This window comes from Rhynchophorus ferrugineus, unplaced genomic scaffold, assembly GCF_030347505.1.
Source record: "Rhynchophorus ferrugineus isolate W39M unplaced genomic scaffold, kcgeb_rfMv2 rfM3, whole genome shotgun sequence".
NCBI classification, from domain to species: Eukaryota; Metazoa; Arthropoda; class Insecta; order Coleoptera; family Curculionidae; genus Rhynchophorus; species Rhynchophorus ferrugineus.
In genome coordinates, this window is record NW_027472582.1 from 60,083,682 (window position 1) to 60,107,961 (window position 24,280).

The 24,280-nt window shown below is 31.0% G+C and overlaps 2 protein-coding genes across 5 annotated transcripts in view; both read right to left on the minus strand.

The window, feature by feature from the left end:
- Window positions 1-932: 932 nt before the first annotated feature.
- Window positions 933-1,714, minus strand: LOC143193053 (uncharacterized). The gene is made up of 3 exons (XM_076398991.1): window positions 1,526-1,714; window positions 1,269-1,471; window positions 933-1,219 (listed from the first exon to the last, which is right to left on the minus strand). Exons 1-3 carry the CDS (start codon window positions 1,637-1,639, stop codon window positions 958-960), a joined length of 579 nt encoding a protein of 192 aa, XP_076255106.1. The 5' UTR covers window positions 1,640-1,714; the 3' UTR covers window positions 933-957.
- A 1,585-nt stretch (window positions 1,715-3,299) lies between these two features.
- Window positions 3,300-24,280, minus strand: part of LOC143193050 (high affinity nerve growth factor receptor) — a 285,362-nt gene continuing 264,381 nt past the window's right edge. For all 4 annotated transcript variants that reach the window (XM_076398989.1, XM_076398986.1, XM_076398987.1 and 1 more), the window contains 5 exons: window positions 11,575-11,739; window positions 8,337-8,641; window positions 8,118-8,276; window positions 7,486-7,677; window positions 3,300-4,809 (listed from right to left, as the gene is read on the minus strand). In XM_076398989.1, the coding sequence (XP_076255104.1) occupies window positions 4,507-4,809; window positions 7,486-7,677; window positions 8,118-8,276; window positions 8,337-8,641; window positions 11,575-11,739 (1,124 nt within the window). In that variant the 3' untranslated portion in view covers window positions 3,300-4,506. The remainder of the gene's footprint in view (window positions 4,810-7,485; window positions 7,678-8,117; window positions 8,277-8,336; window positions 8,642-11,574; window positions 11,740-24,280) is intronic.

Genomic DNA, 24,280 nt, shown 5'->3' on the forward strand with positions numbered 1-24,280 from the left:
CGGTTTTCATTTACTGATAACTGCTTAAATTTTATTATTGTGACCTTTTCAATCTTGGGCAGTGTTACATTTATAGTTGTCGTTTTTGTTTCTTTTCTAGAAGGGCCGGTTTGTTTTTCATCAATAGTTACAGATCTTAGAGAATATTGGATATTATTTTTTGAGATTTATTGCAACGTCATCGCCTTGTATGTTTGAAATTGTTATTCGACTATGCACTGATGGTTGAATCGAATTTCTATTAATAAAGCGATTGTAGATTACAAGATATCTCTAAAATAACTTAATTTTATAACCTCTTCTCAATAAACGTTTAATTCTTTTGTAGATGTGAATTTAGTTCGTTTTTTCTTAAATTATAATTTCTATCAATTATTTGAGAATATTAAATTCAGGATGATAAGAGTTGGTGAGATTATCAACATATATAGTATTGTTCATTAATTTTTTGCATCTAGAAATGGTTGTCTATTGTGATAGCAATGGTGGTGCAGGAACTGCTTATTACAGTAATTTTATTTTGCTGATAAGCCAAAAACTTCTTACTTGGAATAAGGAATGTTATTTTTAAGACAAATGTTAAATTTTAATTGTTATTATATTATATTCTTATGTAGCACCTAGATGCTAATTTCTTCGTAATAAAAATCAGATTCGCATGTTTATTAAAATACAGATTGCTATGGTTTAGATGTATTTAATGAGAGGACATTTGGAGACCAGTGTTGAGAAATATATTGATTCATGTAATGCGAATAGGAAAACTTGATTAGTCGAAAAGGTTTGACGAAAAATACGAGAATCTAATAAATCTTTGTCTGGTATCGACGCAGGTACTGATTGAAAATATATTCTTCAAGTAACAAAAATAATAATGCTAACCGTGTTAATTTTGAATAAAGATGTTTCAAGAATATACATTTTAGGTTTAATGATATATTTGATGTTGAATAATATTTAAGTTGTTTTGGTACAGTCACAAGGTAAAATAGGCGTACAGCAACAAGTTATATTCACTGGATACACTAGGTTATTTTTGCCATTGTCTTCATTGTGGGTTTCAGTTTGATCAACCTTTTTTTCATCTTTACTATTCTCTTTACTGTTTTTCTCACCAATACTTTTCCCTTTGCGTTTCAAACACTGAGGTTTATATTTCATCTTTGTATAATCAACGTGTGTATAATCATCATTCTTCTTACTTGGTAGTCTATTTGGTCTGAAACTTATCGTTTTTAGTCAATACTTTAATAAGAGGTTATACATACTGATTTATTTTTTCTTCTAGAAATTGATTTTTGTTTGGCTTCTTGTAAGTCATCATTCTTTGTACGAATCGTCTTTTAATTTTACTTTCCTCTTTTATTATAGCTTCTTTGCTGTATGTGCCTTTTTCGTACTTCGCCCTTTCCCTGAACCATATTCTCATGTATTCGTTCGACATTAGAAAATGCATATCCTCTTTAGGTTCCTAAAATAGATAAATGGAACTGATTTGAACCTATTTTTATCCATTGCAGTTTACCGATAAATAAGTAGGTGTGAATCCAAAATCTCCGGTTTCTCGAGCTTTGGATGAAATAATGTTGTCTGCTCTTTTTAAGGGCTGAGCGGGTGACCACTTTAAAGTCTTCTGCATTTTTGCTGGAATAAAAATAATACTGTAGATTGTCACTGAAGTTCAATATGACAACAAATAGTTTGATCGATGATTAGTTTGATTGATGTACATTTTTATATCGCTCTTATTGACTGTAGATTGTACATTGCAGTATTAAGAGTACTTAACGTCATGAATAATCACTTAATGATACAAGAGAGATAAAGCATTAATTCTTCAGTTTACATGTGGGATAGAATTTGAAAAACTCGTTTTTTTTACAAATAAAACTGGAATGAAGGGAGGGAAGGAAGGGAGATTTGGATTGACAGCAAAAATTGCTGAAAAATATTTTTAATATTAGAGGATTTTTTACAGGTAGTACTGGAAGAGTGAACTCGATTCTAGTTTTTCGACAAGAAATTTAACCAGATTATGGTTGGACGAGATCCACTTCTTATTGGTCGTAACCATCTGGTAATCACACTGTTAATTTATGGGACCTAGTGGAACCCCAAGTATCGAGTTTCTTGTGGCTATATCTTTGTAATAACGATTGAACTGGAATTTAGTTGTGAATCTGATTTGGAAGACGAATTTGAATCTGAAATGATGTTTATCTCCCAGGTGGCTAGTAAAAGGTAAATAAGAAGTTGTATCTAAAAAGAATAAAGACTGACGAAGAATTTACTTTATTTAAAAAGTATACTGAAGAATTTTAATTAAAGAATTTAATCCTTAGGGCCGAATCCGTATAGCTTCGATTAATTCTTATTCCATTTTGTCAATGCAGTCTACATCTAGACAATCTGATACCATCACGAAGGCAGGCAGACGCACATATTATTGTATGATACTAAGTTTTTTTTGGTTGTCAGTTTTTCATCATATAGTGCGCAACGTCAATATTTTATATTCACAGTTGCAAAAAGATCTACTGATTCAGTAACCTTAAAAAGATGCATTACTGAGTTTGAGCAAAATATTCATAAAGAACAAGATAATATACATACTTTTAAAGAAATTGATGTCACTTGATGGCAGTCAAGCTAAGAAAAGAAGAAATACATTCTTAGGTTTCTATGGTTATGCAAACCAAGGAGGTATGTGACACTATAAGTGCAGAAATCAAAAGAAGATTTTCATTCTGGAACTGGCCATCTGGAAATTGCGCACTTATTACCAGTTGAAAATTTTTATACATTTTCAGTGAATTTTCCTATACCTAAATTACCTAAATTCAGCGATTATTAACAGAACTGGAAATAATATACAGAAGATCAGATTTTAGAGAAGTTACAGGAGCAGTCCACCTGACTACGATGCCCATGACAACTGCAAAAGCGGAACGTTGTTTTACCACGTTAAAACGAATAAAAGTTTTTTAGAAGTACAATGAGAAAAAATAGGTTAACTGTCCTCTCAACGTTATCTATTGAGAAACAAATGATTCAAGAAATTCCAAATTTTAATGAATTAGTTATTGATGAATTTATCTTGAAAAAGGATAGACCTACTTATATTCAATTTAAAAAGTGTTTATAAAGTATAAAAACTATTATTCCTGTGTCCATAAAGACAATTTTTTTAGCGAGGTTGTACTCATCAGCGACAACAGGGTAAGTGGAGAATATTCGAAGTCCTATTACACCTGCAGCGTATTGGTTGAGAACCTGAACGAAGATAATTGAAAGAGACCTTAAATTAAACAAATTTTATTTACAATAGTAAATTTGTACAGTACTTATAACAATAAATTATTTCTAACACTATTTTGTATAGGGGACAGACAAATCTTTGGTCAATTATATAACATTAACAGTGTCTCGTAAAATCGTTAAAATCGAAGAATATATAAAAGCTATAAGTAAATTGAATATAGGACATTTATATGTACATTATTGTAGCCTATGTTAAAGTTAAAAAGACACTTCCTATACAATATTCTTCAAAAAAGTACGTTCGGTTGGTATCATAATAGAAAACAGTTGAAAAATCTTAAATTATTTTAGGAACAAATAAAATACATCATATTTGTGTAAAAGGGATATAAAATAGATATATATTAAATACATGTACTAAAATATACTCAGTTTTATTATAATATATTCTCCGCGCCTAACAAAATGAAATTAATGTCGTACCCTGTGGTATAATGGTGATCTTATATAAAAAAAAATAAAATAAAACACTACTTTATTGTATGTACTTATAGTCACTATTCGATGAAAAATAATTGTATATTTTCGTTTGTTATAATTTCGTTTGTCACACAATCCATTTATCATACATTTATATACATATTATATGTTCTAATATATAATTTTTCTTGTTGTTCAACAAAACATACAAGACAACTTGAAAAATGAAATGGAAAAATGGAACAGTATACATATGGTTAATAATGGCGTTAGTTTGTAATAAAATGTTTTGACTTATAACTAAATATTGAGATTTTGTTTCTGAATAACCTTGATGTAGGTTCAAGCTCACCAATGGCTATTTGAGTAAATTGATTCACCCTGTATAGTCCTAAACGTTACTCATTCACATTAAAAGAATCTATAAATTATATATATATATTCTTTTATGTGAACAAATACTCTGATAATTATAGATATATTGTAACCTGTAACTAAATTTAAATATGAGCTGTTGCAAGATATCAGTATACCATATAAACAGTAAATATAACTAATAAGTTTTTACATTACAACATTTTAATAAAATAATCGTTCCAGTCTTATTAATAAGTTTTGAACTATATACTATATATTACATTTTCGGCATTTTAATCTCCATATTATGACACATCTCGTCTACGTTTGCGATCCGTACCCGTCTTTTGTATCTTTAGCCAGAATCAGTTTCTTGTGGACGTCGTCTTTCCACAGCTTCTGCATCAATCAGGCCGGCAACGTCCGAAGATACTGAACCGGCTCTTTGATTTCGCTAGGCAGGAGGTATCCTTGAGTATCGAGAAGATCGGTTTTGGACACGCTCTTGGGTAATGGCGGCGGTCTTGGTAAAGTTTTCATTTTGAGTTCGGTGGATTTCTTGTGTGATGAGTTTTCCATCGATAGTTGTTTCGCGTCGCCCGCTTCGGGTTTTCTTAGTTCGTTGTTGTAGGTTATCCCGCATTCTAGGCTTGTTGAGGTTTTGAGTACTGTACACTTTGTGAGCGTATCAGAAGCGTCATCCTCTCTTTCCTGAAACAAAAATAGCGTTGACGAATTTGTTGGATTATTCAAATAACCCTTCAATTTTACCCTCATATTCACGTGAGATATTTAAATGGTATTGATGTTATTATAGTTTACTGTAGGATATATATATTGAAATTGAATGTAATAGTAGTGACTCTAAAGATATCAACTGAACGTGTACATCATATCATTCACGAATATTTGGGTATGAGAAAGCTATGTGCAAAATGGGTGCCGCGCGAACTCACTTTTGACCAAAAACAACGACGAGTTGATTATTCGGAGAAGTGTTTGAAGATGATCAAGCGTAATAAACCCGAGTTTTTGCCTCGATATGTAACAATGGATGAAACATGTCTCCATCATTTCATTCCGAAGTCCAATCGACATGTTTTAAACGTGGGACTAGTAACGTGATGGAGCCAATAGGATTTAGAAAATATGTAGGAGCAGACAGCAAATCGACTTTATCAGTGATCATTACTGAGAACCTGTTAGATTTGTGGAAATCAGTGATGCCTTCAATGATTTCAGTTTGAAATTTGTTGCGTTGAATGTGGGAAAGTTTGTGGAATACATATTTTTTTAATCTTTTTATTTTTGTCTTTATCTCTGATTTCAATCTTCTACGAACATATTTAACAGTGGGTGTATTTAGGATGAAACTAGTGAAATCTCGGTGTAATTTAAAGGGATTTTTTAAATAAAAACAGCTCAATGAATACTACTATATCGTAGCTAAAGCCACAAATAACTAATTTGTAAACGGAAACCAGATGCTTTGTGAGATTCCTTTGTCAGATTAAAACAATGCCAGACTTTGTTTTCTAAAGATGCTAAAATTAATGGATTGATTAGTGAGTGTTTTGTTGTTTTTTTTCGACAGTTTTCCATTGAGAAATAAGTTATTTGATCAGGAAAAATAATGTCCGCAAGTTGGATACTCCTAATTACTTTCGAGTAACTCCTATCGGCGTGACAGGAAAGAATTGCTAACGATAAAAATTACATACACTACTGTTCAAAAGTTTGGACAAATTTAGTTGACATAAAAATTGCTCTAATAATTATGTTTAAAAAACCTGACAAACCTGCAGAACAAGTTGGATCTTACAGGCTTATTTCGCTGCTACCTGGGATATCAAAAGTATTTTAGAAACTGTTGTTAAAACATATTAAATAATTAATATAAATACCAAATTTCCACTTTTGATTTCGAAATCACCACTCGACAATCGACCAAGTACACAGAGTAACAGCGGTTGTTGAAAAGACATTCGAAAAAAAGAAATACTACCCTGCAATATTCCTGGATGTTTCACAAGCTTTTATTGTATCTACTCTATACTGCTGATATCGCAACAATAAAAGAAACAATACTTGGAACATTTTCCGACGACACAGTTGTCTTGGCAAAATATGTATCTCTGTCTAAGGATGTAGAAAATGTATAAGTAGCTGTCAACAAAAACTACAAATGGACTAGAGACTAGAAAATACAGTTTAATATCTCCAAATCTGTCCATGTTAATTTTGCCGTCCAACTTACCAAAAACAAAGTTCTACGATTAATTACCAATGCTTATCGCTATGTAACCAGTGAAGAGCTGCACGACAGCCTAGAAATCAAATGAAGATGAATGATGATCAAATGAATCAACGTGATCCAAGATGTCGCTTTAAAACATGAAATAAGGTTGCTAAATCACAGCAACGTGGAAGCAATACATCTACCGGACAACACGCAGGAAATCAGAAGATTGAAGTGTATGCTTAACTTTAGCTTAAGTACATTAGTTTTATTTTAATTTGGGAAATACATACTGATATGTTAGTCCTGTACTCGCCATGTTTGTGTATTAATGCAAGTACAACAGAAAGTAATAGATTAAATTCTAAATTAATATCGTGCAAAGCATATCTAATGTAAGATGTAATTAATAAAAAATACTGCAATAAATAATAAAATTAAAAAAGCAACATTTCTAGTTTTTATTAATTATTACGTATCCTGAAAAAATACCGACATACGTATCTTATAACCAGAAAAGTTATTTCACCGCCATTTGTTTATTTCTGAAAATAGGCGGTTTTATTCATTAGTTGTAACAGAGACTGTAGCAGATTGTTAAGCATGGCGGTAGTGGCGTGATGATTTGGGAATGCTTTAATAATAATAAGCCCAGTCATCTGATGAAAAATTAATGGAAAATTGAGGGCGGCAATATGAAAATACTTCAGAAAAACGCGATTACATCTCTAGTGAATCTAGTTGGCTAAGGTTTTGTTTTTCAACAAAACAATGACCCTAAAAACTTGATAGAAAAGAGAAGAATCGATGACCATTGAGCACAGCACACTTATGACATACTTACAAAGTGAATTGGAGACACGAAAGTTTAGTTATAAAAATAAGTTAATAAAAAGAATGAGTAAAATTTGTGAGCAAGTAATTAAAAATAAGGGTAGTCGTTTCGACGAGGCCAAAATTAAATGAAAAATGTATTCAATTCATTTATTTGTACTCAATATATATAACTACAACTAAATGTTAATCAAAGGTATGATTCAGATTTGACTAATAAATAATAACTTAGCTGTTTTATTATTGTTTTTAATTACCTTATCGTTTGCAAACTTTTGAACGGTAGTGTATACGATTTATTTATTTTCTCTTACCTTGTTTAGGTTAAATTCCTTGACTTCCGCCTTTTTGTTGTAATAAGCTTCTTCTAAGACTTTTTTAATTAACGTAAATGTTATTCGATGTTTCGGCTCTGTTTTCCAGCAGTTCTTCATCAGTCCACAGACAAATGATGGACAGTCTTCCGGTGGAATTAACATTATACCGTCTAAAATTAATTTTACAACCTGAAAAAGTAAATGCCGATAAAATATTGAAGTTAATCAAATCACAACAATGTCAGATCTTGATGATGATAATGATGCCATTTGTAGAGATTTATTATAAATAGTTATTGATAATCTTGCTCTAAATCTGTATCAAACAAACTTCATTTTATAATTTAGATAATTATGAATTTTGTCAATTTATTTGGTGATACAGGTAAGATATCCTCTTTAATTACTTTAGAGTAGAATCTAAAGAGGTTATGCATTTGAAATCTTCTAGAGAAACTTTTGCTTATAACTTTGGGGTTGTTTAATTGCACTTAGTCAATGCTACGTTATTGATATATAGAGCGCTAGTTGTTATAATATATTTATCAGTTGTTTTTCATTATGACGATTTTAAGATGGTTTAGTTAATGCTTGATATGAAGTAATCAATGTATTTACAGATAACATACTTCTTCATTACTGTGGCCATAATATGGTTGTTTTCCATAACTGTAAATCTCCCATAACACTATACCATATGACCATATATCAGATTCCAATGTAAATCTACCATAAACCACACTTTCTGGGGACATCCATCGAACTGGAAGCAGTCTGGAACCACCAATCTAAAAATGACGGGAAAAGAGTCAGGAAAAGTCCAGATTTTCAAGGTTATGTTTACTTACTTTATAATAGTCGCACGTATATACATCTCTGCTCATTCCGAAGTCTGCAATCTTAACTGTGGGACCTTCAGCTACTAAACAGTTTCTACAAGCCAGGTCACGGTGAACGAAGCGTTGAGCTGCCAAGTATTCCATGCCGTTGGCTATTTGTAAAGCGACTCCTAGTATATCCGTGGAATCTAGTTGGGGTAAGTTTCGTTGACTGTCGATGGATTCGGAGGAAAATCGTCGTTGGCTTCGTAAAACCTCTGCTAAGTCACCGTGCTCCATATATTCAAATACCATCATCGGGTTGACATTTCCATCTATAAAACGAATAACAATTTGTAACTTTTTTTGCAATGCAAAAAGTCAATATATTACCAATGTACATTAACAAAAGCAACCACAAAGGAGTGGCTAGCGTTTCTTTATAAGTTATGATATCCAAATAACAATCGACCATGAAAATAAGAACTTATAAAGAGATAAAAATTTTTAGTATAAAATGGTAAAAGTATATATGAAGACTGACATAATATGAGTCATGTAAGCCATATCTTCTCCGAATTATATGTAGTAAATATTTGGGAGACGGTTACAGATTAAACTCACAATGGCAGTGTATTTATTTATTAGATTTTATTATTGTTACTATTAAAAATCAACGCTGTACTACTGGTGCACGTTCGTTTAAATTGAGATTCGACTAGATCTCTAATACGGTTAGCACCTCCTGGATCAAATATTTTACCACTTCTTATTCTTGAAATAAAATTGTAGCAAGATAAAATCGTGTTTTCATCCACAAATCAGAATTGGCGCACTGGACAGGATTATTCAAGCGAGATGACGTTCATTGAATTCATTCAATTGAACCAATTAGCAAGAAAAGAAGACAAGTTACAAAAAGCACTCCACTGTCTAATTTGCTGGAATTTGGGTGAATTGATGGGATAATTTATTGCAATACAATACAATAATTAATTTTAGCTCAATAGAAGTTGCTGAAGTTTTTTACCCCTAGTTGATGGATTCCTGAAATTTGTGTTATTTTACTTATCACACTTTCTAATTACAGCTTACTGAAACTAGGATAGGAGCTTCTCAGTTTTGGGTGTACGGTCACCAAAATCGTATTACTTGCCTAATTCCAATTGTTCTTTTAAATTTTTAATTGATAAATTGGTAGGTTGAATTAATATAAATTAATTTGAGTTTTTTGGCAACCAGAAGTTGTATGAATGTAGAATTGTGAAAATGACATAAAATTGTCGTTATTCAAAATATAATGCTGCTATAACCAAGAGTTAGCAAGATTTTTGAGTCAAATTTCACTCATGAAAATGTTTATACGTTGTTTACATACTCAATCGACTTAATGACTGAATTTAAACGAACACAGCTGAATGATATACATTTTGATGAAAGAGTCGTGAAGAACTAATGTCAGAAAGTTTCTAATTACATGGTTAACTTGACTCTCAAGATGGTTCATCTTAGCAGAGGTATGGTAGAGGTAGATATGGTACATCCATCTATCATACACTGTTAAATCCTCTACACGTTACACAATTTATATCAATCAATGCTCTAGTTACCAATTGTTGTTAATTTATTAATTCTATACTAGAGAGAAACTTAACACAGATTTTGCGGCATTATGTTACGACCTATCTACCTTTTAGAAAATATTAAATAACAGTAATATTTAACACATTTTATCACATTTAAGATAAATCTTGTTATCTTAGTACTCAGGTAGTTCCCAGGTAACCGATATTGTAACTGTGCCAACAAGATAACTTTTCATGTATGAAACATGCACTTTTGGCCTTAATGGATGTCTGGCAGTCCTAATACCTTGTCGTCATCGGGATTTCTTTTTTTTATATAATTTATATGCAATCAATATTTTTCTCATTTTTTTAAATATGGATCGGAGTGTTTACTTAGTGTTTTGCTGATACCTTCTCCAATATTCGCTTAAGTCATCCTCTGATTACTCTCAAGTTAATATTTTCCTTTCGGTTCTAGCTTCACAAACTATGTTAACTCATAATGTTGGCTCCAGCGCCGTAAGGGGCCATTGTAACCGTGCTACATCCTTTGTATGTATTCTTCTATGTGGTTCTATGTTGAAACTTTTTCTATTTTTAGTGCTTCTCATTTTTTGAATCCTTCTGAGAAGTTTAAATTTCGCTGCTTAGATTTTGTATTTCTTTTTTTATATAACCGTAGCTTTATTTAACCAAGAAATATTTACATTTATTTACATATATACACTCATCGTGAAACTATTACAGTTAATTTTATTGGAATCTTCACTGGCTCCACTGGCTTCACTATCCTACATTAAAATCATGACTTACGGGACTCTACATCATCACCAAATTATTTGTTCTTATCTCCAATGATTGCGATTTTAAGTATTTTTAAAATAAAATTTAATGCAACTTCTTTGTTTTCTTTTACATTTGTTATGCTTGCTTGCTGACGCGATACCAGACGGAGGAGGACGGGTTTTTAACAGATGAGACATGGGTACACTATTAGACTTCCGAAAGCAAGATGTCGTCTAAAGAGTAGAGGAAGAAGGAGGAAGGGACGCCAATCAAAGCGAAGACAACCAGGTCCGCGGGTAAGGTTCTGTGTACGGCGTTCTGGGACCGGCGGATCGTGCTGTACGTCGATTTCCTGCGCACCCAACGTACCATTAATTCTGCGTACTACTCTAACCCTCTGAAAACACACGTGAAACCCGCTTATCGCTCGAAACGGAGGAACATTCCAGCACGAAGTGTTATTCTTCTCCAGGATAACGCGCGCCCTCATACCGTGCGTCTCACGCTCGATACAATATCGGAATTAGGGTGGGAGGATCCCCCCTACAGTCCGGATTTATCACCCTGCGACTACCACATGTTTGGGCCACTGAAAGAAGCCCTCGGAGGTCAAATATTAAACACCGACGACGAGGTAGAGGAGTTCGTGCGCTCTCTTTCGCAATTCTTCGATGCCGACATCAAAAAATATGGACAAAATGCGCAACTAGTGAGGGGAAATACCTAGAAAAACTGTAAATTTATATAAATTTTTATTTGTCTTGATCATATTTGTACCATCCTCGTAATAACACGCGATTTTGAGAAATTGTCAACATTTCTGTTTATTTTTATTTTGTTTCCCACGACATCTGTTTATGTCATTTTCAAATAATTAATTAAAATGTCAATGAAATCAAAACGACAACCCTTACCTCTAAGTACGACTCCCACGAATGAAAGAATGTTCGGATGCTGAAAAGCGCTCATTATTTCCACTTCCCGGAAAAAATCTTCTTCCGCTTCTTTTGTCGCAGATTCCTTGAGAACTTTTATTGCCACTATGTCCGGTTTCAGATCAGCAGTTTTGGAAAGTTCGCCTGTAAAAATATGACAATTAATTAAAGAACACAATTTTCTAATGCATTTATATATATTAAAATATAATAAAGCTGTCAATTTATTAGAGCATTTCAATAAATTGAAATATACGAAATTGGTTACATCTATGTTACTATAAATTTGATTTAACTTAATTGTCAGCTAAATAAAGCAGTTGTAGTTTATAAAAATGAAATGTTTATAGTGGTTCAATGTTTTTAATCCATTAAATCCAAGCTATTGAGCATCACAGCCTTCTTTAATTGAGTTAGGGTTCGAAACAGAGGAATTTTTGTCTTGTTAACGATATCAATATTACGCAGATACTATTTTAGCAATTGTTTGCTGTTCGTTTGGCTTGTTTTCTTAAAGCGGATAGTTAATTTGGCAGTGGTAAGATTTATTAAGTATAATTACTTCTTTATTCGGTAAGTATGGTGGGTGACTGAAGAAATATTCACCAGCTGTACTGAAATTTAAGAATGATAAGAATTTCTGCTAATATGGTATATACAATTATGTATTTATTGTCCAGTTATGTAGACAATTAGTTATTTAATTTTTATATTTTTTAAATTAATTACATCTTACATTATATAATTAATTTATTACTATTTATTACTATTGTTCTGTTGTAATTGCATCAGTAGACAAGCAATGAGAGTACGGGTTTAATACATCAGTATGTATTTCCCATATGTAAATGTCTTTATAGACAACAGTGGAAAATCCGACAAGTAATAGTCATCCTAGTCACGCCAGTAGCCAGGCTGGGTAAGACCGAATGTCTTCTGGGATGGTTTCTAAGTTCGTTACTAGCTAGTCGGACAATGTTAAGAATCGTCATTCGGAGCCCACGTTAAACAGTCCAGACGGATCCTCGTTGGAAAAAGGAGAAAAAAATATTTATGTTATATTATTATTTACTACTGTCAATTTTATTAATTGAACTAAATATAATTAAGTTATAAATCGTAATTATACTGTATTTAGTATATATGTCATATCCTAAAATATTTATCATTCTTGTTCTAGTAATGTGAGTAACAAATATAATTCCTATATTTTAGAGTCTAATACAGTATCAAACATATAGATCATCCCAAAATATATACGGTCTTACCCAGGCTATTTGATTGAGATAATTGGTTTCATCGGATTTTATAGTTTTGTTTATAGATGGACTGATGCCTCTTTATGGGACTGAACAAGATTTGTTTACTGAATTACTCATACATTATGGTTGAAATTTAATGTTCACCAAACTTCATGTTCAAATCTGTAGTCATTAATATTGTTAATACTAGTGTTGGGAACTATCGACAGAAGTTTAGTAATTGACTACTTTTTACTATCGACTGTTTCTGTCGCTATTTTTGGTTTGACTGTTTTTACTACTTTTTACTAGGGACTTTTTTTACTAGTTTCAGTCGACTGTTTTCATTTGCTATTTTCGGTCCGACTCATTTTGTTACTATTTGTTATCGACTGTTTCAGTCGTTTTCAGTGTTCTTGGTTCTACTAGTTTCATTCGACTGATTTTTAACGTTCTGGCTCTGTCGTCCTAGCCGCGACCTTAACAAAAATGTACCCAATTTATGCTTACATAGATTTATATGTAATAAATATAGTTTTATGATTATTTTGGTAGTTTGTAAATAACAATATATTGTATATTTATATAGCAGCATTTTGGAACGCTATTTTTCAATATTGTTGATGCAATAGGGTAAAAAGATTAAAATTGTGAATGATAAATAGTAAAATACTTTTAACTATTTTTATGGCAATAATAGATAATATTTCGGTTACTCTCTCGATTTTTGTTAAAAAATATTTCCATTCAATAACAAATAAAGCATTTACTTTATTTGAAAAAGCTCTAGTAGTTACTGTGCAATTATTTTTAATTATGAATTACTTTTTTTTCAATGGTTAGGTATATGTTTAATTTTTATTTGTTTAAGTTCTGTCGTATTGTTTATATTATAGTATATTATTTGAAAATAGCAATTAACATATTAAAATACAATAAAACATTTTTGGGGTATTTTATTCCATTCCTTTTCACAGATCAGTAATAATTTTTTTCCTTTTCTTTTTTAAAGTTAGTACATGAAGGAATATGTATTTCCATCTCCGTCTCGCTTATATTACAGTTGGAAAATATAAGCACATATAAAATTATCAAACTCCATGCAAATTATCTCCGTTTTTTCCTCTCTCACAATTTATACAGGAAAGTGTTCGTACATCTTTGTCTGATATCACGAATTGATCAAAACAGTCGAACCGAGCATTTGACTGAAAATAGTAATTACTATTTTCAGTCGCTAGTTTTTTGACTATCGACTGTTTAAACTGTTAAACTGTTTAAACTCAGTCGATAATTCCCAACGCTAGTTAATACTTACAAAGTTTTTTTGGTTTTAAATATTTCATGCTGAAAAATAATGAAAAGTCATCTCAATGGCTCAATAGCATGGAAATTATTCAATGAAAATCATTAATGCAATGGTAAAATGAGATGTTAACTTTTAGACAATTTAGACTTTTCATTTTGGTTCCAACATGGGCGGTCCTTTTAGCGTATTAGTAGTTTTGGGAGGTTCTTAATAGTAGAGCTATTCTGATAGGGATGTGTTAACAATATTCAATTGATAGTATAATAAATGATAGTTAATGGAAGTTATATAAAACTATACGTCGAGTAATTCCTGAAGAAGGTCCATTGTTGTAATTTTATTAAAATATTTTCAACAAATATTCGGAAGCTATGACTTTCTCTACTTTAAAATATTTATAACTATAGTCTCAACAACTATATCAAGGACAATTCAACAAGATAGCTCAATCTACAATGTATAATTATCATGTTAACTGGATGGAGTGGACAATCAATTAACTAATTAATTTTTAATCAATATTTTTTGATAAAAATAATATTTGTTGATCGAAAAAAATATTTTTATTTTATTTGGTTGTTTATATACGTTATTTTTTTAAACGATATCTCTCTATATCGAAAATCAACAAGTGGGATGAGAACGACATAAATATTCATCACAACCTTGACCATGATTTGTGAAATGTGTTTGGTATTAATAAAAGTCGAAGCTAAAAGATGCTCAATCCACCATAACAAGCGTATATTTCACATGACAGTACAGGTTTGTACTTCATATATTTCATTGTAGTTATTCAGCGTAAGTGAGAATAAGTCCGTAGCAAATTTTATTTTTTGGTTGTGAGATTTTTATATACTGACTGTTGTTATGGTAAGTTTTTTTAATTGTTTAAAAATTGTTGCTATTTTATTAGTAAATTAGTTATAATGGGTTGTCGAAAAAGTAATTTCGGTTCTCTCGTGTTTTTGAAACATCTAATCAATAATCATTTTGATCGATGACATTTTGCCACTCTTGTCAACTTCTGAATAAGTTTTCGCTCAATATCGCTTCAATAGTATTAGTTATTGCATTGGTACTGGATGATGTTGGTGAACAATACTTTATATTCTCACAAATAAAACTAATTATCAGCTTGGTTGGCTTTAATGCATGTCTTGCATCCATTTCTGAATCTTCTTTAATAATATTCGCACATAATTGTCGTATGTTTTCCACTTTTAATTTCCCGTAATCATTGGTTTCAAAAAGGTTCTATTTCTTTTATTTTTTCAGCAGAGATTCATAAATGGAAACTTGATACTCCAAATTTTGCACTATTAATTCATGTGGAACCCAATATCAAGCTTCTTTTGGTGCCCAGTTTCATTTTGAATGATTTAAAACTATTATGCTCGATGATTAGTTCATTGGATGTTCTGATAAGAAATATGTTAGTTCGCTTCGATATTTGAAAGAATAATATCGATTTATTTAATAAATAGCATTTAAATAAATAGATTGTTTGACCTCGTGTTTGTTGTTCAAACGCTGATATCAAATCGCCATGTTAAGTTACACGATTGAGCAGCATAATTGTTATATAGAAAACACTGTCAGCAACATGGCAACTTTTAACCCAAATTGAGCAATACGGACGTGATACGTATGTGCTTCAAACAAGATGGATCTACATACCATACAACATATTACATGATGGGAACTGCGCATGACAAATTTAAAGACATTGAGACCTGACTGCGATTTGACCATCAAGATCGTGCTATTCAACCTAACCTTCTTTGGCTCTCCTTGAATATATGGCTAAAATTCGGTTTCAGTATTTGCAATACAGCCGTGAAGTTTTTTGTGAGCCTTTTTCGAAGATAGTGTGTATCTAAGTAAGAGTGTATCTTGTAGTGATGGACGTTAAAAATCGAAAGGAGCCGTCGGAATAGGGCCTCAACTTTCATGTTTAAAGATTGTAGTGTTAATAAAGATGTAAACTGATGATTTTACTAGTGTGTACTTTTTACTAGTGACTAGTTCTACCAGTTTCATTCGACTGATTTTTAACGTTCTGGCTCTATCATCCTACCCACGACCTGGACAAAAATTTTCCCACATTGCAGCATTTTGGAACGATATTTTTCAAGATTGTTAATGTTAATAGGGTAAAAAGATGAAAATTGTGAATGATGAATGATAGTAAAATACATTTGACTGTTTTTATGGCAATAATAGGTAATATTTCGATTACTCTCTCTATTTTTGTTAAAAAATATTTCTTTTCAATAATAAATAGAGCATTTACTTTATTTAAAAAAGCTCTAGTAGTGCGATCATTTTTAATTATGTCATAAATTAGTTTTTTTTTTCTATGATTAGGTATGTGTTTAATATTTAATTAGTATTTATGGTTATTGTACATTTTTAATTTTTAGGTTTTGTTTAAGTTCTATTGTATTGTCTATATTTATAATAGTATATTATTTGAAAATAGCAATTAACATATTTAAATACGATATAACATTTGTGGGGTATAATTCCATTTTTTTTACAGATCCACAGAACATTCAAATAAAGAAGTAATTCTGCTTCGTTTAAAATGAAATTATTAATTGCATGTTAATAGTATTCAGTAAATATTTTTTTCCTTTTCTTTTTTAAAGTTACTACGTGAAGGAATATGTACATCTTCGTCTGGCTTATACTACCGTTGCAAAATATAAGCACATATAAAATTAAGTGCTCCAAACAATTATCTCCGTCCTTTCCTCTATTACAATTTATACAGGAAAGGCTTCGTATATCCTCGTCTGATATTACGAAATGTTCAAAACGTGCATTTGACTATTCGACTGCTAATTTTTTGACTATTGACTGTTTCGACTGTTTTGTGACTCCACTGTTTTCAATAGCGATAGTTCCCAACGCTAGATTTTACTTTTTATTATTAGTATTGTTACTCCTTATATCAACACAACATTCAGTGAATTTTACAATTTATAAAAAGTCTTGGGCCTCCGAGTCCGAGCATGGATTTTCGCGGATTAATTCGGGCGACTTTTTAACACAAAGACAGAGTATAATCTTAAATATACTTTGTATATGTATATCTATTAGTTAGAAGTTAGAAAATTGTTTGTTAATTCAGTTTTTTTTAATTGAAAAATATATTATCTAAGCAATTTTACAAATATTTAGATTTACTATATTACGTAAGCGACTTTTTCACAGTATAATCTTAACTTTACGCATTTTTTGTGACTAAGAACTATCAGAGCCCTTCCCACCCCTTGTAAAAAACCAAGATATGGTAGATCGAGGTAATAAGAGAACGGTCCCTTGTACTATTGCATATCAAGATCGACCCACCCTCTAACTGTAGTTTGTAAACAAAAACTATAATCAAAAACAAAATTTATATAATCACATGGTCTGAATAGCATGCTTTAATTCAGATGAAATAGATTTTAATTCTAGACGTAAAATATAAATAGAAATATGATTTTAAAAGTTATTAGATAAATGGGAACAGTTTACATACAGAAAAATTATTGGATATTTCTCATTTTCTTTAAAGGGTTTAAGTACTTTTTATGAAATCAATCTTATAAAAAACCAATTCTGTGTCATAAAGCACATTTTTAAGGGCTCGCCCCCATTGGGCATAGAAAATGCGTACGCATCCCAAACAGTCCTTTTTACCTGTTTTTTTCTAAAAATATTCGAAATCTTATCGGTGGTTAGTTTGTTTGGATTTAGTCAATCAGCATTAGCTTTATCCCATGAGATCGAAGTTTTAGTTAATTTATCTGATCTTAGCCTTTATTAAGTAAGTATAACATTTAATATATTACATTTTAATTAATTAAATTAGTGTTACTTATAGTGTTTTAATTACTTTATTAGTATCATGATATTATTGAACTTATTAATATAAAATATATAAAAGTTACTTGAATCATATATGTGCACTCAAATAATAATTTTTCATTATTTAATTAATTACCTTGTTAGTGGTTTCATAAAATAATTTAATAATTTCATATATTAATATTTACGTTAACAATACAAAGCAAAAATATTCGAAATCTTATCGGTGGTTAGTTGGTTTGGATTCAGTCAATCAGCATTAGCTTTATCCTATCAGATCGAAGTTGTAGTTACTTTATCTGATCTTAGCCTTTATTAAGTAAGTATCACATTTAATATATTACATTTTAATTAATTAAATTAGTGTTACTTATAGTGTTTTCATTACTTTATTAGTATCACGATATTATTGAACTTATTAATATAAAATATAGTAAAGTTACTTGAATCATATATGTGCACTCAAATAATAATAATTTTTAATTATTTAATTAATTACCCTGTTAGTAGTTTCATGAAATAATTTAATAATTTCATATATTAATATTTACATCAACAATACAAAGCGTGTAATAAAATATTACATGTTTTGTATGCTTTGCTATTTTTTCTAAAAATATTCGAAATCTTATCGGTGGCTACTTTGTTTGGATTCAGTCAAGCAGCATTAGCTTTATCCTATCAGATAGAAGTTTTAGTTACTTTATCTGATCTTAGCCTTTATTAAGTAAGTATCACATTTAATATATTACATTTTAATTAATTAAATTAGTGTTACTTATAGTGTTTTAATTACTTTATTAGTATCACGATATTATTGAACTTATTAATATAAAATATAGTAAAGTTACTTGAATCATATATGTGCACTCAAATAATAATAATTTTTAATTATTTAATTAATTACCCTGTTAGTACAAACAAACAGCTCCCATTTTTTTACCACTGTAACAACAACAAAATAATTGCAACTGCTGACAAAAATATTGCGAATTGTTTCTATAGTTTTCAGTATTGATTTAACATCTATAATATTAATTAACAATTATTTGGATACCTAAACGTGCTTTCATTGAATTTTATAAAATAATTTTCATTACTGTACAATTATGCCAGCATCTGATAGTGTGATTTGGCAATTAATTACGTTGGGGTTTTGTTTAAGTTTATTAGAGCGATATTAGTAGCGGTATAATGTATGTCGTGCTTCAGTATTTTCTGTTTATAACTGTGTGTTTCTAAAATAATTTAATTGTTATTCAAATTATTTTGATTAACCTAATAAAATAAAATTGGTGTTATTTTTTGTAATTTAACATCTATTATTAGACATGCCTAGTAATGTGAATTATACATTAAGTTATCCTTATGTACTTTGATGAAAAAATCGTGGATGACTTTTGATATTATGAGAATATTTCTACTTTTTACAGCTTAATTTTAAATCCTAATCTGTTCAACTTTTTTGTCTACGACGATGTAGTTCTAGGTAAATATATCTTTTGTCATGTTGATTTATTTCGTAGCGATTGTTTCGTCGGTAAATGTTCAAGTACTGTTTCTTCTATTCGGCCCCAAGAATATTTTGAGGAGGTTCATTCGAAATAGTATTGTTGTTAATGAGATAGACATTAAATAACTAAAAATTCAAAGATTTATATTAAATTTTGCAGAAGCTTATGAAAGAAATGACTGTTTTCTATATAGTATATACGTTAGACGATATAGAGAATCAATTAAAATTTAAAAATTCGCAATTTCAGTTCTTGAAATATTCAAATGAGTAAATTGTTTTTGTTTTAGTAAGACTACCGAACGATAATTGCTTTTTTATGAAGCATCATAAAATTGCTTTACTACGAAATATTTATTTATATACCACCAATATTTCAACAATTTAGTGTAACAACTTTAGTATACTTGACAATAATGCAATTGTTCACGAAGTTTGGTATAAAATAGCTTGTTTGAATCTATATATTGGACAGCTTAGTGAAAATTTTGCCTCCCTTATTGAAGAAAACGTTTTTTATCCAACGTTTGTATAACATTTTTAATTCTAAAATATTTGTGTAATATGCGTTACAAATAAATATATTTTAGTAAAACGAAATTTGCTTAAATCAAGCAACCAGGTATAGCTGTCAAATCAATGACACAAAATATATTATACTTTAGGTCCCAGTAGGTAGTCGTGTGGGCTAAGAGTTTAGCTCGATGGTAATATACTATTATCGAATTTGGATGGGGCTATAGGTCGTTTAAAAAAGTTTATAATATAATACAGAGGCATTAATGTTCTTAAAAATTAAGTGAGTGTCTTGAAGTCGCTAAATAATACAAGTGGGTGGGGACGAGTATAATTAAATAAATTAAAATAAGCAGTGTTATTTAAGATTTTATGTTATTTTCGGTTATTGCGATATTGTCGAAACCATTAAGAGAGTTACGGTAAGTTTTGATAAAAGTCTATTAAGAATCGTATGATCACGTAAAATTACATTTTACATTTTTCGTAGAAAAAACAAATTAAGGTGTCTCCTTTAACAGAAGGTATATACAGCTGTGAAACAAAACCCGACATATGCGAAAATTTCATTCTAACATAGATTATCAAAATTAGAGAATAACAAGAATCCTTTGTCCTTTTTGTTTATGAGATACTTAGAATTTCGAAATCACCTTTTGATGTCTGGTGAACAGAGAATAGCTAAGATAAATTGTTTTTGCTTAAGAACTAAATTCATTTCATTTTTCTTTAGTAAATGCCTTTCTTAACAAAGCACTAACCAAATATTGCAGGTAATAAATACGTTAATTTGTGCATCAAGAATTAAAATTAATGTTGCAAACAATATTAACAATTATAAAATAGCTTCGTAGAATTTTAATTCCTCATTTGTTGGTGAGCTGTTAGTTTCCACTTGGGACATAAGACAAAATAGAAAACAGTAGATTAACGAAAGTCATTAGCGATCTGCAAGGCTGAAATCGAATAGTGGAATAAATAAGAAAAGAACGATGTAATTTTATTTAAACATTTAGGAGAAAAATCTTTTAATCAACTTGATGTATTTATTGTTTTTGCAATATGTATTTTAAGTGAGAAGTATGGATAAAAGATAAAGAGCATATGAGTAACAGGTCAATTGAAAAGTTCCAGACCTACTATAGTAAAATACATTTCTCTTGCAAAATTAGTTTTCTTATTCAACATAATTCCCTTCAAAGGTGATACACTGAATATAGTGACCCTCCAACTTTTCGATAGCATTTTTGTAATACCATTTGTCATTTGCTTCAAAATAGGTCCGTCGATTACCTCTTCATTCGACGAAAATTTCTTTCCAGCGAGCATTTTTTTGAGATCAGAGAAGAGGAAATAGCCGCTGGGGGCCAGATCTGGATACTACGGTGGATGAGGAAGCAATTCGAAGGCCAATTCATGGATTTTTATCGTCGTTTTCACTCATTTGTAACACGTGCACTGTCTTGGTGAAGCAGCACTTTCTTTTTCTTCAAATGCGGCTGTTTTTTGCCGATTTCGTCCTTCAAAAGGTCCAATAACGCTATGTAAAAGTTGCCCTTCTTTTTTCAAAGTAGTCAATGAAAATTATTCCATGTGCATCCCAAAATACAGACGCCATAGTCTTGCCAGCCGACTGTTGCCTTTTCCTAAGGTTTGGAGCGGCTTCATCCTGTACAGTCCACTCGGATGACTGTCGATTGGACTTCGGAGTGACATGATGGAGCCATGTTTTATTCATTGTCACATATCGACGCAAAATCTCGGCTTTATTACGCTTGATCGTGTTCAAACACTGCGCCGAATTATGAACTCGTCGGTTTTTGGTCAAAAGTGAGTTCGCGCGGCACCCACTTTGCACAGAGCCTTCTCATAACCAAATATTCGTGAATGATATGATGTACACGTTCAGTTGATGTCTTTAGGGTGCTTCAATTTAATTCAATTTCAATTTACGGTCATTAAAAATCATTTTGTAGATTTTTATAATGTTTTCGTCGGTAACAACCTCTTTTGGGCGTCCATTGCGTTCACCGTCTTCGGTGCTCATTTCATCACGTCTAAATTTAGCATACCAATCCTTGATGGTTGCTTTTCATGGGGCAGTACCCGGAAACTCGGCATCAAGCCAAGTTTTTGCTTCAACTGTATTTTTTCCCTTCAAAAAGCAATATTTCAACAACACGCGAAATTTCTTTTATTCGTTTTTTTTCACAATAATAAAAATTCCTTCACTCAATATGCTATAATTCACTAATGATCCGACAGCTGTCAATTTATACACGCATCTTTTGGGGTTGGTGCTAACTAAAAACATATGGATTTAATTCTAGTAGCGCCATCTATGTGTCAGGATGGGGACTTTTCAATTGACCTGTTACATCACTTGTTTACATATTACCTAATTTTATTCATTATTGTTTTAATATATATGCTAAAGTCGAATATAAATCTTAAAATAATATTATTTATATATTCTTTGTTTTCATATACAAACATATGTTACTTCAGTTATTATTCCATATCTATGTTTATAACATAAAAGTAGAGAAAGATCATGTATACTTATATTTGATGCTCTGAAGTTGTTACAGTTCTGAAAATAATCTTACTTGCGATACTTTGTTATAATATTCAGTGTAGTAATTTAAACATATTACTACTTTGTTGATTATTGAAACTTAACATAAATTAAATGTAATTAAAGGCCGTTTAAAAAAGTTTAGTGAGTGTTAGTTCTTGAGGTAGTTATTTTAATATGTTTTAATATATAGACACTTTTTAGTGTAAGTAATGTTATATGAAATACATTTCTGATCTTACATTAAAAATGCTGTGAAAACAAGTGAAACATTTAAAATTTTTCAATTTTTCAAATTATCCCCTTTACTTTGTTATGGGAGAAACATTAATAACTTAATAAATTGTTGTGGAATTTCGACCACTGGGTGTTCACTAGTATTTACGAAACGTTGATACATGCTTATATATACTGGGCGAATATGTTTACATATAAAAATAAATGTTAAGCTTGAAAATTGTGGTTTAGTTTGTAAAGTAATTAAACTGGTACGGTCCTGCCCAATCCATATAGCACCGAAGTTCGTTCGCCTAGGCCACGCGAGTACAGATGGATGGAACTCCGTTACTCGATCACTTCCCGTAAATAGAAAAGGACGGATGCTGGCTCCAGTCTCTTTTACAATCACCGAAAGTGAGTGCCAGTGTCCGTTCTAACAACATTACTGGAAATTATTGTGGGGGCGTCTCGATATCAGATGTACAGGATCGTTCATTACAAGGCAACAGTTCCATTTCCTCGACATGGATAACACGGATTTTCTTCATTAAGCGGTATAAGGTATTTTTTACTGTTATTTTGTGCGACTTTGAAACGGACGCGGGTCCGTGCAGAGTGCGCGTTTTATAAATATTGGGACTGCCTATTATAACACGTTCGCGATTTCGACGTTTCAGCGATGTTAATGAACTTAGATCAGGTTGATACAAAGGATTTGCGGTGCTTGGTTGTAACCCGTTTTTTTTCAAACTCGTCTTCAATGGAGTAACAGATGTTTGTTTGTTGTTGTCTTTCTGGGAGCGCTGTCTGTTTTCTATGGAATCAGTCCATAAAAAGCAGCAATCACTTTTTCGATAACGGGTTTATGTTAATCATATCGGGATCGTATACAGGGGATCTAGGAAAAATGTAGATAGTTGCTTTTATATTTGTAAACATGGGTATTGCAAATAATACTATCAATAACAATATACGACGACTACATTTTTGATATAATACATTGACAGTTTTCATTAAAATGTTTGAAATATTGAGATTGATTGTTTAAATCCCTTCAAACACTATATCTGCAAAATATTGATTTTAATCACTGATCCCCTTTTTTAATTAGTACGAGTGTTTTAAGTCATCAAGTCAATTTTGCTTATTTCCGAATAATTTTTATAGCTTTTAGATAGGCAGACGTCTATATAATAGGTCAATTGAAAAGTCCCCGGCCTACCATAGTAAAACACATTTTTTTGGCAAAATAATTTTTTTAATTCAATATAATTCCTTTCAAGTGTAATGCACTGATTATAGCGACCCTCCAATTTTTCAATACCATTTTTTGTAGTACGATTTGTCCTTTGATTCAAAATAGGCCTCAGTTTCGGCGATCACCTCTTCATTCGATGAAAATTTCTACCCAGCGATCATTCTATTGAGATCTGAGAACAGTAAATGGT